Source organism: Diabrotica virgifera, chromosome 1 (genome assembly GCF_917563875.1).
Source record: "Diabrotica virgifera virgifera chromosome 1, PGI_DIABVI_V3a".
NCBI lineage: Eukaryota > Metazoa > Arthropoda > Insecta > Coleoptera > Chrysomelidae > Diabrotica > Diabrotica virgifera.
The window spans coordinates 208,698,200-208,714,447 of NC_065443.1; the positions used below are offsets into that span (position 1 = coordinate 208,698,200).

The 16,248-nt window shown below is 33.2% G+C and overlaps 1 protein-coding gene across 3 annotated transcripts in view; it reads right to left on the bottom strand.

The window, feature by feature from the left end:
• The window catches only part of LOC114334057 (choline transporter-like 2), a 257,905-nt gene that overhangs the window by 46,839 nt on the left and 194,818 nt on the right, over positions 1-16,248 (bottom strand). For all 3 annotated transcript variants that reach the window (XM_028284063.2, XM_028284065.2, XM_028284064.2), the window contains 2 exons: positions 8,304-8,538; positions 2,585-2,759 (listed from right to left, as the gene is read on the bottom strand). In XM_028284063.2, coding sequence (XP_028139864.1) covers positions 2,585-2,759; positions 8,304-8,538 — 410 coding nt within the window. The remainder of the gene's footprint in view (positions 1-2,584; positions 2,760-8,303; positions 8,539-16,248) is intronic.

Genomic DNA, 16,248 nt, shown 5'->3' on the forward strand with positions numbered 1-16,248 from the left:
GTCTCGACGTTGAACATGACCAACCGTCTAACCGTTGGTGAAATATTTACTTTAAAGACTCTTCAATATAAATATCGATCGCATCTCGACCTTGGCGAGATGAATAGGTGGCGGTGAGCTAGCAGTGTGTCGACATGACTGACGAAATGAAAATCCTCAGTATATTATTGCGTAAAGATACTGACTGTTCATACTGTTCATAGTAAAGCCGCAAAGCCGTGTAAAGCTCTAGGTATGTACATATTTATATAAATGTGTAGGTTTAATACTACTGATTATTTTTATATAGACGAGGAAACGAAGCATTACGTACACCTAGGAATTTTGTGCAGTAAGATGAATCGTCATGCAACTTTTTGCATTCGATTCAGGAGAGTCTCAGGAAAGTCTGTGAGCTAAATTGATCTCCGGCAGATGAAAATTTCCATAAGAAAAATGCATTCAAAGTGCATCTCGAAGATATGGAAAATGAAAAATTTATAATTCACGAAATACTGACGGAAATGAGTTCAAACTTTATAATCGGGGTTTTTGGAGGTCGTTAAACACGAAATTCATCTCGGCGATGGACACCAAGGTACCTGGTGGCCAGGGTGGAACGCGTCGCCTGGAGTTTTATGTTATAATCATTCAAAATCAGTCGATAACCATTACTCGGGGGTTTTGGGGTCGCTGAGCACGAATTTCATGTCGGCGATGATCTCGGAGGAATCTGGTGCCTATGGTGGAACTCGTCGCATGGAGTTTTATTTTATAAGTAATCAAAATCTGCCAATAACACTATTCGGTGATTTTGGTGGTCGCTGAGCACGAACTTCATGTCGGCAATTGCTTCCAAGGTGCCTGGTGCCCAGTGTGGAACTCGTCGCCTGAAGTATTATGTTATAATCATTCAAAATCAGTTAATAACCATTACTCGGGGGTTTTTCGGGTCGCTGAATATGAATTTTTCATTAGTAAACCATGTACTTAGGAGACCATCGTCCTAATGAAATTCGTGCTCCGCGACCAACAAAACCCCCGAGTAATGGCTATTGACTAATTTTGAATGATTGTAACATAAAACTACAGGCGACGTGTTCCACCCTGGGCACCAGGCAACTTGAAGACCATCTCCGACATGAAATTCGTGCTCAGCGACCACCAAAACCCCCGAGTAATGGATATTGACTGATTTTGAATGACAATAACATAAAACTCCAGGCGACCACTTTCACTCTTGGCATCAGGTACTTCGGAGACCTTGTCCGTCATAAAATTCTTGCTCAGCAACTTCCAAAACCCCCGAGTAATGGTTATTGACTGATTTTGAATGACTATATCTGAAAATTCAAGGTGACGAGTTCCACCATGGCACCAGGTACTTTGGAATCCATCGTCGTCATGGAATTTGTGCTCAGCGACCACCAAAACCCCCGAGTAATGGATATTGACTGATTTGGAATGATTACAACATAAAAGTCCAGGCGACTACTTCCACCCTGGACATCAGGTACATCGGAGACCATGGCCGTAATAAAATTCGTGCCCATCGACCCCTAAAACTCCCATGTACTGGTTATTGACTGATTTTGAATGATTATAACACAAAACTCTAGGCGACGATTTCCACCCTGGGCATCAGGTACCTCCGAGATCATCGCCGACATGAAATTCGTGCTCAGCGACCACCAAAACCTCTGAGTAATGATTATTCACTGATATTTTAAATGATTATAACCTAAAGCTCCACTCAACAAGTTCCACCTTGGGCCCCAGGTACCTCTGAGACCATCGCCGCCATGATGTTCGTACTCAGCGGCCCCCAAAACCTCCGAGTAATGGTTATCGACTGATTTTGATTGATTATAACATAAAACTCCAGGCGATGATTTCCACCCTGAGCATCAGGTACCTCGGTGACCATCGCCGTCATGAAATTCGTGCTCAGCGACCACGAAAGCCCCCGAGTAATGGTTATTGACTGATTTTGATTGTAACATAAAACTCCATGCGACGGGTTCTACCATAGGCACCAGATACCTCCGATATCATCGCCGACATGAAATTCGTGCTCAGCTACCACCAAAACCTCTGAGTAATGATTATTCACTGATATTTTAAATGATTATAACCTAAAGCTCTACACAACAAATTCCACCCTCTGCGCCAGATACCTCGGAGTCCATCGCGATGCATCGCCGAGATGAAATTCGTGTTCAACGACTTCCAAAACCACCGAGTATAAAAATTGAACCCATTTCCGTCAGTATTTTTTGAGTTATAAATTTTTCATTTTCCGTCTCTTCGAGATACACTTTGAATGCATTTTTCTTATGGAAATTTTCATCTGGCGGAGATCAATTTAGTTCACAAACTCTCCTGACACTCTCCTGAATCGAATGCAAAAAGTTGCATGACGATTCATCTTACTGCACAAAATTCCTAGCTTTTGGGCTTTTTAGTGCTTCGTTGCTTCGCCTAATAGTAAACAATCAAACACTTTCATTAAAACTTATGTCCAATATGTTAATATACTTAAAAGTACTTACGTCCAACCCAGTGACTTTATAACCAATATGTTAATATACTTAAAAGTACTTACGTCCAACCCAGTGACTTTATAACAATCGGTCATCGAATAATATCTGGTTTTGTATAATGGTTTACCAACAGTTGCGAGATATATACCTACTGCGATAGAATACGCTATCACACCAAACTGTAGAATCCATGGTAAAATGGGGAAGAATAATGCAGCTGTCACTGATCCTACGGCCCTAAGAAAAATAAACAAAAATAAATATATTATTAAATTCAATATACTGCCAAATGTCAGTATAGCGTTATAGAAAATGAGGCAGCGTTTAGACGATAAATCCGAGCAATTTATCGATATCGATTGAGTTGCTTCAATTTATCGTCGTGTGTAAACGGTACATCACAGCGATTTATCGCTGGTTTATACGCTGCGATAAATTCGAGCAATTTATTATAACGATCGAGTTGTTTCAATTTCGCGACAATATATCGCAGCGTCTAAACAAGCTTTAAAAAAATCAATTAATCGTAGCAATTTATCGTCAGTCACAATAAATAATTTCTCGCATTTATCGCGGCGTCTCAACGCTGCATCGGATCGAAAACTGAAAAACACGTGTTTAATATTTTTCAAAAATATATCGGTTGACCCAAATACAACTCTTCACTCCATCCCCTGAATGTGGGTTGGGGGCACTATTATACGAGACACATTTCGAATCATTGACAGATGGCGTTATAAAATCGGAAAAAAATCGTTTCCCTAGCCTAGGAAAATTATGGAAACTATCGAAGACATATAAATTACCGGGACACTAGTGAATAATATCAGATATACAGACGATGCAATACTCCTTACGGACAGCAAGAGAACGGCTGCTGCTGTGGTTAATCGCACTAAGCAGTACTGGGGGAGGTATGGAATCTCTCTGAACACAAAAAAAAACAAAAATCATGATTGTGGGTAAGAACAAGATTGAAGACGAAATAATCTACGTTAATGTTGTTCTGAAGCTATTTTCTTGTGGCATTTTTATAATCAGCTATTTTCAATGGGTAATTCACAATTTTACCAAAAAAATATTTTATTAACGTTTCGACGCCCAAGTCCGGTGTCGTTGTCAAAATACAAAATAATACTAGATTAAACAAAAATGTTGTTGCTTAGCAAAAAATTCTTCTAATAATTTATTTAATCTGACTCATTTATATCGGCAATTCAGGCATGTATTATATATAAAGTCTTCTACTTTAAAATGATATTGCCAATATTGATGAGTTGCGTTCCTGGGACGACTTTGCTAAAAGATAGTTCATTCGATTACATGAAATCAACCTAAACTCAAGAATATCCGTCACAAAAAATTCATAGCATGTGATCTGTCTTTAAAAAGACAACCAAATGCAACGGTGGCAGTAAAATTCTCGCGCTAGAGATTCCATAGTAAATCACGAGGGAAAACCAGGAAAAAAACCTCGTGATATGATCCCGACATCGTAAGTATTTGGGCTTACATTTAGTTTACTTTCAAAACTAATACCAAATTCTGACTTTAATATAATATATGCTATTTTAAATTATAAATAATATTAATAATACATATATATTATATAAATAATACTAAAATATAAAATATGTACTAACTCGTATGTAACTGACTTACTAATCTTGGTATTTTCTTTCTATTGACTTTCTCTTTTAGTATGGGTAACCACATCCTACTGCATTCTACCGAGGAATTTGCGACACAATTGTTTTCATTTAGCATAATTAGAGCCGCTTCTTTGATTTTTCTCTTTTTACTATCTGTTTCTTTCAGGACTATACTTGAATCTCTCCACTGAACTCTATGTTCATTATCCCATGCGTGTTGACATATTTGAGTTCTATCAAATTCTCTATTTTTTATATAAGACTGATGTTCACTACTTATTCTAACGTTTAATGGTCTTGATGTTTCACTTAAATAAAACTGTTCGCATTCACAAGGTTTTTTATAAATACAATTCTTTGTTCTTTCTTGTTTATTGTTAGGTTTAATTTTAGATAGAATCGATCTCAATGTGTTTGTTGTTTTGAATGTTGTTGAAATGTTGAATTTTATTTCCTATTATTTTAAGTTATAATCTCGGATAGTCCTTTTATATATGGTAATGGTATTGATATTTACCTCGTATTATTTCTTGTGGATGTTATAGGATCCCGTTCTACGCTGTTCTGTTCTATTCGATCCAATCTTGACATTTGCTTATTTATAAACGACAAAGGATAATCATTTTTTAATAAAACAGGTGTTAACAATTGTTTTTCTTCTAAAAATGAATTTTCGTTAGAACAAGTAATTGTGGCTCTATCATATAAGGATTTAATTATTCCCTTTTTAACGTTGATGTTGTGATTTGATTTGTAATTGAGATATCTGTTGGTGTGTGTTGGTTTTCTATACACTTGAGTCTTATATTCAGTATCCTTCTTTGAGACTATAACATCGAGGAAAGGTAGAGTGTTATTATATTCTTTTTCCATTGTAAATTTTATTGTCCCTTCTTGATCGTTTATATTATTTAGGAATGTATCCAACAATTCTGATCTATGAGACCATATTGAAAACACATCATCTACATATCTCCACCATACTGTGGGTTTTAAATTTTGTTTAGAAATGATATTAGTTTCGAAATCCTCCATAAATATATTAGCCAATAATGGAGATAAAGAAAGAAGAGCCCATTGCTAGACCAAAATTTTGTTTATAGAATTCATTATTTAGTTGAAAATAGGTATTATTAGTACATAATGTCAATAACTCCATTATGGCTGATACATTAATTTAGTCTTGTCCTAGTTGTCAATGTATTATCATTCTCTAATTTCGTTTTGATTATGTTTAAAGGTTTATCTAATGGCACATTTGTAAATAAACTGTTTATGTCAAAACTTACTAAAATATTATTTGGATTAAATTCAATATTTGATGATTTGTTTAAAAAATGTTGTGTATTTTTTATAAATGTGTCATTATTAGTTGCAAATGGTTTTATAATATTTAATATAAATTTTGATAGTTCACTACAAGGAGAATTGATGGTACTACAAATGGGTCTAAGTGGAATATTCGCTTTATGAATTTTCGGTACTCCATAAAAATGTGGTGTCTTACTGTAATGAGGTCTCATTAATTTTCTTTGATAGTACGTTAGATCATTTTTAAATTTGAATAGAGTTCTATAGATTTTGTTTTCCAGTGTCTTCGTTGGATCCTTCGTTAATTTGGTATAAGGTCTGCATATCTATAATCTACGTTAAAGGAAAAGCTTTAAGGAAAGTACACAGATACAATTATTTGGGATGTAAGCTAAATAAACCATGAGACAGCACCCTCGAAATAAAACAATGCATTGAGATGTCGAGAAACGCATTCAATAAGATGAAAACAGTATTATGCAATGGAAAACTGGGAATAGAAATTAGAACTAGAGTATTAAGATGCTACGTATTATCTGTCCTTTTATATATAGTTGAAGCCTGGACAATTATTATGGACGCAACTGAAAAAAGACTTGACAGCATTATTGAGATGTGGCGTTATCGAAGAATATGGAAAATATCATGGACACAACACGTAACAAACACAGAAATATTAGGAAAGATGAAAAAGAGCTATTCCAGATCAAATCAACACACTTTAAATTAATTTTTTTCCTGACCTATTTAGATTTTGTTAAAATTTAGAGTACTCATAGTGGATGATTACTATGATTAGATAAAGACAAATACAAAATTTTTATCTCAAGCTGTTTCCGAAATATGGTTATGTAAAGTTGTCCAAAAAAATCCAAAACATCGCGACCATACTTCATTGGAATGGTTTTAGAAGCTGTCCTAATTGAGCTAGAATGCCGGGAGAGGTGTCATTTTGCAGCATTTTTAAAGCTCTTTACAGTGATATAATATACAACATGATGTTATGATAAACACATTTTTCTCAAACAAAAACATATATTTTGATTAGGTTTTTTCCAAAAAGTACATAATTTAAAATTTTCATAATATTCCTGCAAATACATAGTACTTTTTTAATAACATATAGAAATTTTATCATGGAATGGTGATGAGTTCAACATAAAAAAAAAAATAAATTTTAAACATACAGTATGGTGCAAATGAAAGAAATAAATTCGTAATGTCGATTTTTATTTTTAAATTCTAATTTTTTGGCATATATATCATACTAGTGACGTCGTCCATCTGGGCGTGATGACGTAATCGATGATTTTTTTTTAAATGAGACTAGGTATCGTGTGCTAGCTCATTTGAAAGGTTATTTAATTCTCTATTCAGTAATTAATTAACAATAATATAATTATTTATACAGGGTGACAAAAAAGTTTGTTTTAATAATTAAATTGATTGAAAAAAAAAGGAGACGGTATGTAATTTATTTAATTTAAAATATATTTTACTGCTGCCAGAAACAGATAAATTACTAACATTCTTCTTTCTTATCAATTAATTTAATTTAAAAAACTTTTTTGCCATCCTGTATAAATATTTATGTTATTGTTTATATTACTGAACAGAAAATTAAATAACCTTTCAAATGAGCTAACACACGACCTATAGTCTCATTTAAAAAAAATGATCGATTACGTCATCACGCCCAGATGGATGACGTCACTAGTATGATATATATGCCAAAAAATTACAATTTGAAAATAAAAAATCGACCTGTTTCGGGATTTTTCCTTAAAGTTGCCAGCTTGCGACATTACGAATTTATTCCTGTCATTTGCACCATCATGTGTAAAATTTATTTTTTTATGTTGAACCCATCACCATCCCATGATAAAAGTTTTATATGTTATTAACAACAGTATTATGTATTTGTAGGAATATTATGAAAATTTTGAATTATTTCCTTTTTGGAAAAAAACTCAATCAAAATATATATATTTTTTTTTGTTTGGATAAAACTTGTTTATCATAACATCATGCTGTATATATCCACTGTAAAGAGCTCTCTTCCGGCATTCTAGCTCAATTAGGACAGCTTCCACAACCCTTTAAATAAAGTATGGTCACGGCGTTTTGGATTTTTTTGGAAAACTTTACATAACCATATTTCGGAAACAGCATGAGATAAAAATTTTAAATTTTGTATTTTTGTTTCCCTTATTAGCCACTATAAGTATTCCAAATTATAACCAAATCTGAAAAGGGGTGGAAATTAGATATGTTGAGTTTATATGTACCACATAAGCCGAATGACAACAAATAGGGTAGTCAGGACAGCGAGAGACGGTTCTCCAATAGGAAGACGATCAGTGGGAAGACCACGAAAACGATGAAACGACAACTTACTAGAGGCACATTTAAAAAACAGACAGAGTCATGTCTATACAAAAATAAGAAGAAGAAGAGAAAAAGAGTTGATATGGGATGACCCAAAAATAAAAGGAAATTCTCAACACTATATAGAAAAAAATGAGTTCTTTTGGTCACATAGATACAAACTAAGAAATGAAAAATATGAGTTTAGCTATACTAGCAAAAGTGGAAGGAAAAAGAGGAACGGGGAGACGATGCACCTCCTAGTTGAAAAATTTAAAGAGGTGGAGTAGAAAAACAACAACAGAACTCTTCAGAATCGCTGCAGACACAGTAAAACGGGCATGATGATCGCCAATGTCCTCAAAGGATGAGGCACATGAACAAGATTCTTTATTCCGACCCTGTATAAAGACTGCATTTACCTGGATTTATTTATCTTAATAATACTTACTTGCTTCCTTCTTTGATTAGAGTTATGGCAAGCACGATTCGTTTTCGGAGAACAAGAAGTATAAGCAATATCACCACTAATACAATTGCTACGATTACTACGCATGTAAGCCATAAATCCTTGGTTGTTTTTAATTGTTTTTCGCGCAGTTCCTTTTCTTCTTCGTATTGCGTTTTGGCGTTGTCGGCGAGGTCGTTTAGAGCATGCTTGTATTGGACTATTGAGAAATACAATCCTAAAATAATTTCAATATAAAGTTGCGAACGTAAATAGAGAAATGAGCCTTGCGTGGACTCATGCAAATTTAGAACTGAGGAGCATACTTTCAAATCGCACTTTATTCATATTTTACATTCTCCAGGAAATGAGAAAAACTGCCATTCTGTTATTAATAAAACAAAACTGTAACACATAATTTAAAAAAATGTATTTTCAACGAAAACTTTTCGTTTATAAATTTGCAAAAGTCTGTGTGTTATTGCGTTGCCGCTCCTGCAATACTTAGAGCAGGTGTATCGATGGATTCTCATGTAGTTTTGCCTTCTGAATCCAAATCTGAAAACGGTATTTCAATATATCTAACCGTCTTCGAGATAATCGACCTCAAAGTCTAAAATGTGACGTCACAATCCGGTTATCACCTACAGACGCACTAAACGTCAGCTCCAATGGTTGATTAGGAAGTAGGCTATTTTTTTTTAAATCTCGATTTGCCAAGCATAGGTTATTTACATTTGAGTTTGCCACTTCATGAATGTCAAACTAAATTTTAAATTAAGTATTAATAAAACATCAATGACATTTGATAGTGAATTTAATTATTATATAAAATAAATAAGATGTTCAAAAATACAATTTGAGTATAAATATTTTAAAAGCAATAATTTATTAACAGTTTTAAAAAGGTTTATACCAGTATAAATACGGCCTCCCCTTTATGATAAATGGACTGTTCCATTTCCTAAACTCGACACAACTGGATGGTGATTGTAGAAGGTAATTTTTTTGTTGTTTGAGAATTTTGCCGAAATTGGCAAAATTACTAATTATTTAGTAATAATTATTAACTATTTAGAAATTATTTTTTTGTCGAATTGGCAAAATTATTGACTAAAATCACTAGCCAGTATTGTGTCTGTGTACCTACATCCTTTTAATGGAAAAAAATATTTGAAGATTTTTCTCAAATTATGGATACCAAGAACATTTTCATTTATAACTCTTTTATTTTTAATTTGACAAATAAAAGTTATTCTTCATAAAAAGCTCTTCTTGTTCTAATATTTATGATGCAACCGTGTCCCAAAAGTAGGGGAACGGTCGAATATTTCGCGAACTAAACATCGGATGGAAAAACTGAAAAATACGTGTTCAATTATTTTCAAAAATCTATCCAATGACACCGAACACCAACTCCCACTTCATCCCCTGGAGGTGGGGTGAGGGGTAACTTTAAAATCTTAAATGGAAACCCCTAGTTTTTCTTGCAGACTTGCATTCGTTACGTAAAAGTAAGCAACTTTTATGCAAGACATTTTTTCGAACTGTGGATAGATGGCGCTATAATTGGGAAAATCGATTTATCCTGATACCATAGGTAAATTATAGAAACGGTCTAATATCTCGAGAAATACACTTCCAAATAAGAAACCAAAAAACAGGTTTTTAATATTTTTCGAAAACCTATCGATAAACACTAAACATGACCCTCCAACAAACATGACCCTCCAACCCACCCCCTGGAGGTGGGTGGGGGTAACTTTAAAATCTTAAATAGCAACCCCCACTTTTTATTGCAGATTCGAATTCGTCATGAAAAATTAAGCAACATTTATTCGAAACATTTTTTAAAAATGCTGATGATGGCGCTAATAAATCGTATTTTTCCAATTAAAGCGCCATCTATCAACAATTCTAAAAAATGTTTCGAATAAATGTTGCTTAGTTTTTCATGACAAATCCGAATCTGTAATAAAAAGTGGGGGTTGCTATTTAATATTTTAAAGTTAACCCCCACCCCACCTCCAGGGGGTGGGTCGGAGGGTCATGTTCAGTGTTATTCGATAGGTTTTCGAAAAGTATTAAAAAAATTTGTTTGGTTTCTCATTTGGAAGTGTATTTCCCGAGATATTAGACCGTTTCTATAATTTACCCATGGTATCAGGATAAATCGTTTTTCCCAATTATAGCCCCATCTATCCACAGTTCGAAAAAAATGTCTTGAATAAAAGTTGCTTACTTTTACGTAAAGAATCCAAATCTGCAAGAAAATCTAGGGGCTTCCATTTGAGATTTTAAAGTTACCCCCCACCCCACCTCCAGGGGGTGTAGTGGAGGTTGGTGTTTGGTGTCATTGGATAGATTTTTGAAAATGATTGAACACGTATTTTTCAGTTTTTCGATCCGATGTTCAGTTCGCGAAATATTCGACCGTTCCACTACTTTTGGGACAACTTGTATAAAATTTTATTAATTTTATACGAGGTATATAAAAAATATGAATTTTGATCAAGAGTAAACTACCTTTATAGTTCATAACATTTAAATTAGAATGATATAATGGCACATTAAAACATAATTATTAATTCTAAACTAATTTTCATAATAGAAATGTTCCATATTATGAATTAAAATACGTAAATATACAAAGTTTTCGTTATGACATTTTCGCATTTTCAGCTTGTTTAATCTGAATTTGTTAAGCAAAGCAGATGTTATTATTTACATTTGAGTTTGACACTTCGTGAATGTCAAACTAAATTTTAAATTATTTAGCTATTAATAAAATATAAATGTCATTTTATAGTGAATTTAATTATTATATAAAATAATATGTGTAATAAATGTATAAAAATACAACTTGAGTATATTTTAAAAGCAATAATGTATTAATAACTTTCAAAAGGTTTGTACGAGTAAGTATACGGCCTCCCCTTTAATGATAAATAAGACTGTTCCATAAGTACTACTACAGTTCATCAGTAAAAAGTATCTTTATGTATTATGTATTTCACAATATTTGAAAATTGTTCTTAAAATGTTGTTTGGAATAAAAAATTGTAATATTTGACGAATTTTCTCAAATTATGGATACCAACATCATTTTCATTTATAAATCTTGTATTTTTAATTTGACGAAGAAAAGTTATTCTTCATAAAAAGCTCTTCTTGATCTAAGATTTATGATGCAACTATCACGAATCAAATTTTATTAATTTTATACGAGGTATATAAAAAATATGAATTTCAAGTAAAGTATCTTTATACACTGCGCGTCATAGAAAACGGGCACCCCAAAAAATGGGTCATGTTTGATGTCAAGTGTCTCCTAAACCTGTCGTCCGATTTAAGTAATTACTTCAATATCTTATAGCTTTATTCTTTAACAATTTCGCTGTAATAATATTGTTGCTAAATAAGTAAATTTTGATTGTATACCGGGTGTACGAATCAAACTGTGTTTTTTCCTCAAAGTTTGCAACACACTGTGGCATATTCTAGCATTTATAAAATACTGAAATTAAAATACAACTATAGCCTCAGGTTCTCTTAACATTCTGTTTATTGATACATTCGCTTATATTGAATAATACAAAAGTTAGGTACTTTAACAACAAGCCATGTTCTTCATCAGTACAGGGTGTTTCTAAATAAGTACGACAAACTTTAAGGGGTAATTCTGCATGAAAAAATAATGACCATTTGCTTTATAAACATATGTCCGCAAGTGCTTCGCCTCTGAGATACAGGATGTTGAATTTTTTCTTACAAACCGACTATTTATTTATTGCATTAAAACCGGTTGAGATATGCAAATGAAATTTGGTGGATTTTAAGAAATAGTTATTGCGCATTTTTTGACATGCAATTAAGAATTTTATATTCACGTATGCACGCCAATGGTGAATATAAAATTTTTAATTGTATGTCAAAAAATGTGCAATAACTACGTCATGAAACCCACCAAATTTTATTTGCATATCTCAACCAATTTTTAAGCAATAAATAAATCGTCAATTTGTAAGAAAAAATTCAACATCCCGTATCTCGGCAACGAAGCATATTTGCGGGCATACGATTGTAGAGCAAACTGTAATTATTTTTTAATGCAGAATTATCCCTTAAAGTTTGTCGCACTGGTTCTCGCATTTAGAAACACCCTGTACTGATAAAGACCATGCCTAATTATTAAAGTACCTAATAACTTTTGTACTATCCAACATAAGCGAATGAATCATGAAACAGAATGTTAAGAAAACCTGAGGCTAATGTAGGGCTTTAATTTCAGTGTTTTATAAATACTAGAATATTTCACAGGGTGTTGCAAACTTTAAGGAAAAACACAGTTTGATTGGTACACCCGGTAGGTATACAATAAAAATTTACCTGTTTAGCAACAACATTATTACTATATACACCGGTATTGTTAAAGAATAAAGCCATAAGATATTGAAAAAATTACTTAAAGCGGACCACAGGTTTACGAGATACGAGACATGAAAAATGACCCATTTTTGGGGTGCCCGTTTTCTATGACGCGCAGTGTAGTTCACAACATTTAAATTAGAATGATATATTTGCACATTAAAACATAATTTTTAATTCTAAACAACTTTTCGTAATAGCAATTTTCCATTATTATGAATTTAAATACGTATATAAATAAAGTTTTCGTTATGATAATGCTCGCATTTTCAGCTTGTTTTATTATCAATTTGCTCTATTTATAAGTATCAACAAGCTTTATTAGTTTTTTCAAAAAAAAATTTTTTATGGACAAAACGCTATTTGATTGTCTTTAAAGGACAAAATGTAGTTTGATTGTCCCTAAATGATTAAAATCAAAATATGAACTGAAAATGCATTTCTTTCGTCCTCCAGAAGGCAGCGCATTATTCTCCATCTTCACATTGATCGCAGGTAGGGATTGCAATCCAGCAGCATTTTCAATCCAGCTGGATTTTTGCAAGATTGGCCTGAATCCAGCTGGATCCAGCGCGGATCCAGCAAAATGTGTAATCAAAATAAAAACATGATTTCAATGTTTTTTGTCTGTATTCTAAATTTCTAAATAACAGAAACATGAATTATTAGTTTTTTTAGAAGTGAGACCTTAAAAAACATAGGCCTAACCTACTGCGCACAGAACTGCACATATAGCTGGTTGCGGAGAAAGCCCTTTCGGATCTATACTGGTCGGTTTTAAGATCATTAAATAGTCATAGACCATATAGATGATCGCCTTTCACTCCATCGGTCTCATAAATGGCCATTTCCTTTTCCAAAACCTTTTCGTGATCTTTTTGAGAATCAGTTTTTTTGGTTATTAAAGTTTTCTCTTTCTCGTTTTAATTCAATGTTAAGTTCTTGTTCCAGTAAAATTCACGGGCTCCGGACTAGTTGGCCCATCTTCTTCCATTATGTCCTCTTGCACTGGTTCCACAATCACTTGTTTATTTATACGACTCAACAAATATTTTATCTCTTGTCGCATTGCATTCTTTTTCAGCATGAGGAAATAATCAGGATTGTTTAGTCCTTCGCCATACTTTTTTGGATTTTGTAAGTCCACTAATGTACCTGTAATTTCAGAGAGGCACCATTCCGCGATTCTGTTGCGTAGTGCTTCAGATATATCGGCACTAAGGCTAGAGTCCTGGCTATTTAGTTTGTCTAATGCAAATTTCATGGTTGTGTCGGCCGTTATGAAAGTCAACTCTCAACTGCAAAGAGCTTTTATAGCCAGTTTCACCAGTTAAAAAGTGGCGATCAACTCACTGATTATTGACCATTCGCCAGCAGAGAATTTATCTCAGAATCAGTGTCTATCAGCGCTTTATCGATGCAAAGTTTTAGGCTGTAGAAGCTTTTCAGTATACTGAGCTACTGCTAGCGTCATAGAATGGCAAGTTACCAACTTACGGCTTTGAATAAAGAGGCTAATGAAGACACTAAGTAACTTATTTCGAATTTGACATGTTTGCGGATCCGCGCTGCTGGATCCAGCACGGTTTGCTGGATCCAGCATGTAAAAAAAGCGCTGGATCCAGCTGGATTGCTGGATGCTGGATCCAGCAATTGCAATCTCTAATTGCAGGTCTGGTAGTTTTTAATTATAACGAGCGATCCACAATTATTGGGATCAAAGCAATCCGTGCAAAAAATTACGTATGTCTTGTTTTAATCTGAAAGACAGTCGGCGTGTGACGTCACGGCCAACTGCGACTATATTCAGTGTTGTTATGATCACTTTCACTTTCCAAATAAAGAATAAAAATTGAAAACACGTTGAAAAGATACCCACCTCAAGACTTTTTAATTCGTATAAAGTTAAAATTTTGCTTCCTCTGCTACTTTTTATGTTCAATTATAGTGTTTTTTAAGTTGACGTACGTACACTGACAAGTATCTGTCAAAGTTGACGTAAACTGGAAAGTGTATCTGAATTAATAATAGACATGCACTGTATAGCTATCTCTATCGTTCAGAGCCACCTATTGTGACAATAATTTTGGATCACACGTTATTTTCACGATACTGTTCTTTCAAAATTGGATCTAGCCAAGTTAACTCTGGATCTAATACCCATTATTTGCCTGATAAACTAACTAAAAATTGTGATGAGCTATCCAGTTTTTTCTTCTTAACAGCATGCTCCATTGGCAATTCCAGCAGTACTATGTTACTTAGATTTTTCTTTGGTAAATAGGCTGGAAAAAATTTTTGAGCAGTCCATTTCTATACATAACCTCCGTTTTAGATAATATTTTACTTTCCGCAGCAGTATGTTTGCCTCGAGTTATGATTATTGTTTTGGCTTCACTGATGCATATAACTTTTTTGAGTGAAAGTGCTGCATATTTTATGTCATACAAAGTACAATCAGAGCTCAGCTTCCATCCGTTCTTAGAATAGATTTCATAATATTTGTTGATGACTTTATAAAACATGGGCATGAAAATTTAGCTCAACTTGACCAAAAACTCCATCAGCTGGCATAAACAAATGGCCACACGAACGGGGAAAAGTCATCGTAATTGTTCCAATCGTTTTTGAGATTTAAAAGCCACAAGGTGAGTGCATGTACCATGTCGGAATTTTTATTCTGACCCCCACATCTGTCTGAAAACAATCTTAGATATTTAATCTCTGGGTCAAAATCAGTATGTTCTATAAAGTTTTACCACACTTCTTCCTGCTTCATGCTAAAGCCATGTATAAAAAATAGGAGTTTTGTTAAAATATCCATCACACAAAATGTAAAATAATAGTCTTTACATGGTAAAAAAGCATTGCAAGACAAACAAATCGCATTTTGTCCAAAATAGCGCTATTTATTTGTCTCTCGTTAATGGACAAAATGCGTTTTGTTTGTCTAGGTGATTTTTGAAGTCAAAAATATACGGGAAATGATACGCTTAGAATGTCTAAGATTAAATTAATAAATTAATCATGTTTTGACGAATCCAACGCCACCTCAAACTCATAATGTGAAAATATGGACAAAGTGCGATTTGAAAGTCTGCTCCTCAACTTACATATTTAATGGGAACTAAATTCAAATCTATGTTAAAAAAAAACAGAGAGTGACAATACTTCTTATAGACTCGATTTAATTTTTATTTATTCAATATTATTTGATTTTAGTTAATTTTATTCATCATTTAATTCTATTTAATTTTATTTTTAATTTTATTGAATTTTATTTAATTTTATATAACTTTGTTTAATTTTATTTAATTTAATTTACTTTTTTTAAGTTTATTTTGCTTAATTTAATTTCATTTAATTTTAATTTAATATAATTTTACTTAGTCAACACCTATTCCCTCCGTGTGTGGCCATGGTGGGGTACACGAAACTATGCCAACGAAAACAATATCTTGTTTTATAAAATATAACATACCCAACAGTTTTCAGGAACATATAATTACTTACTATAAAT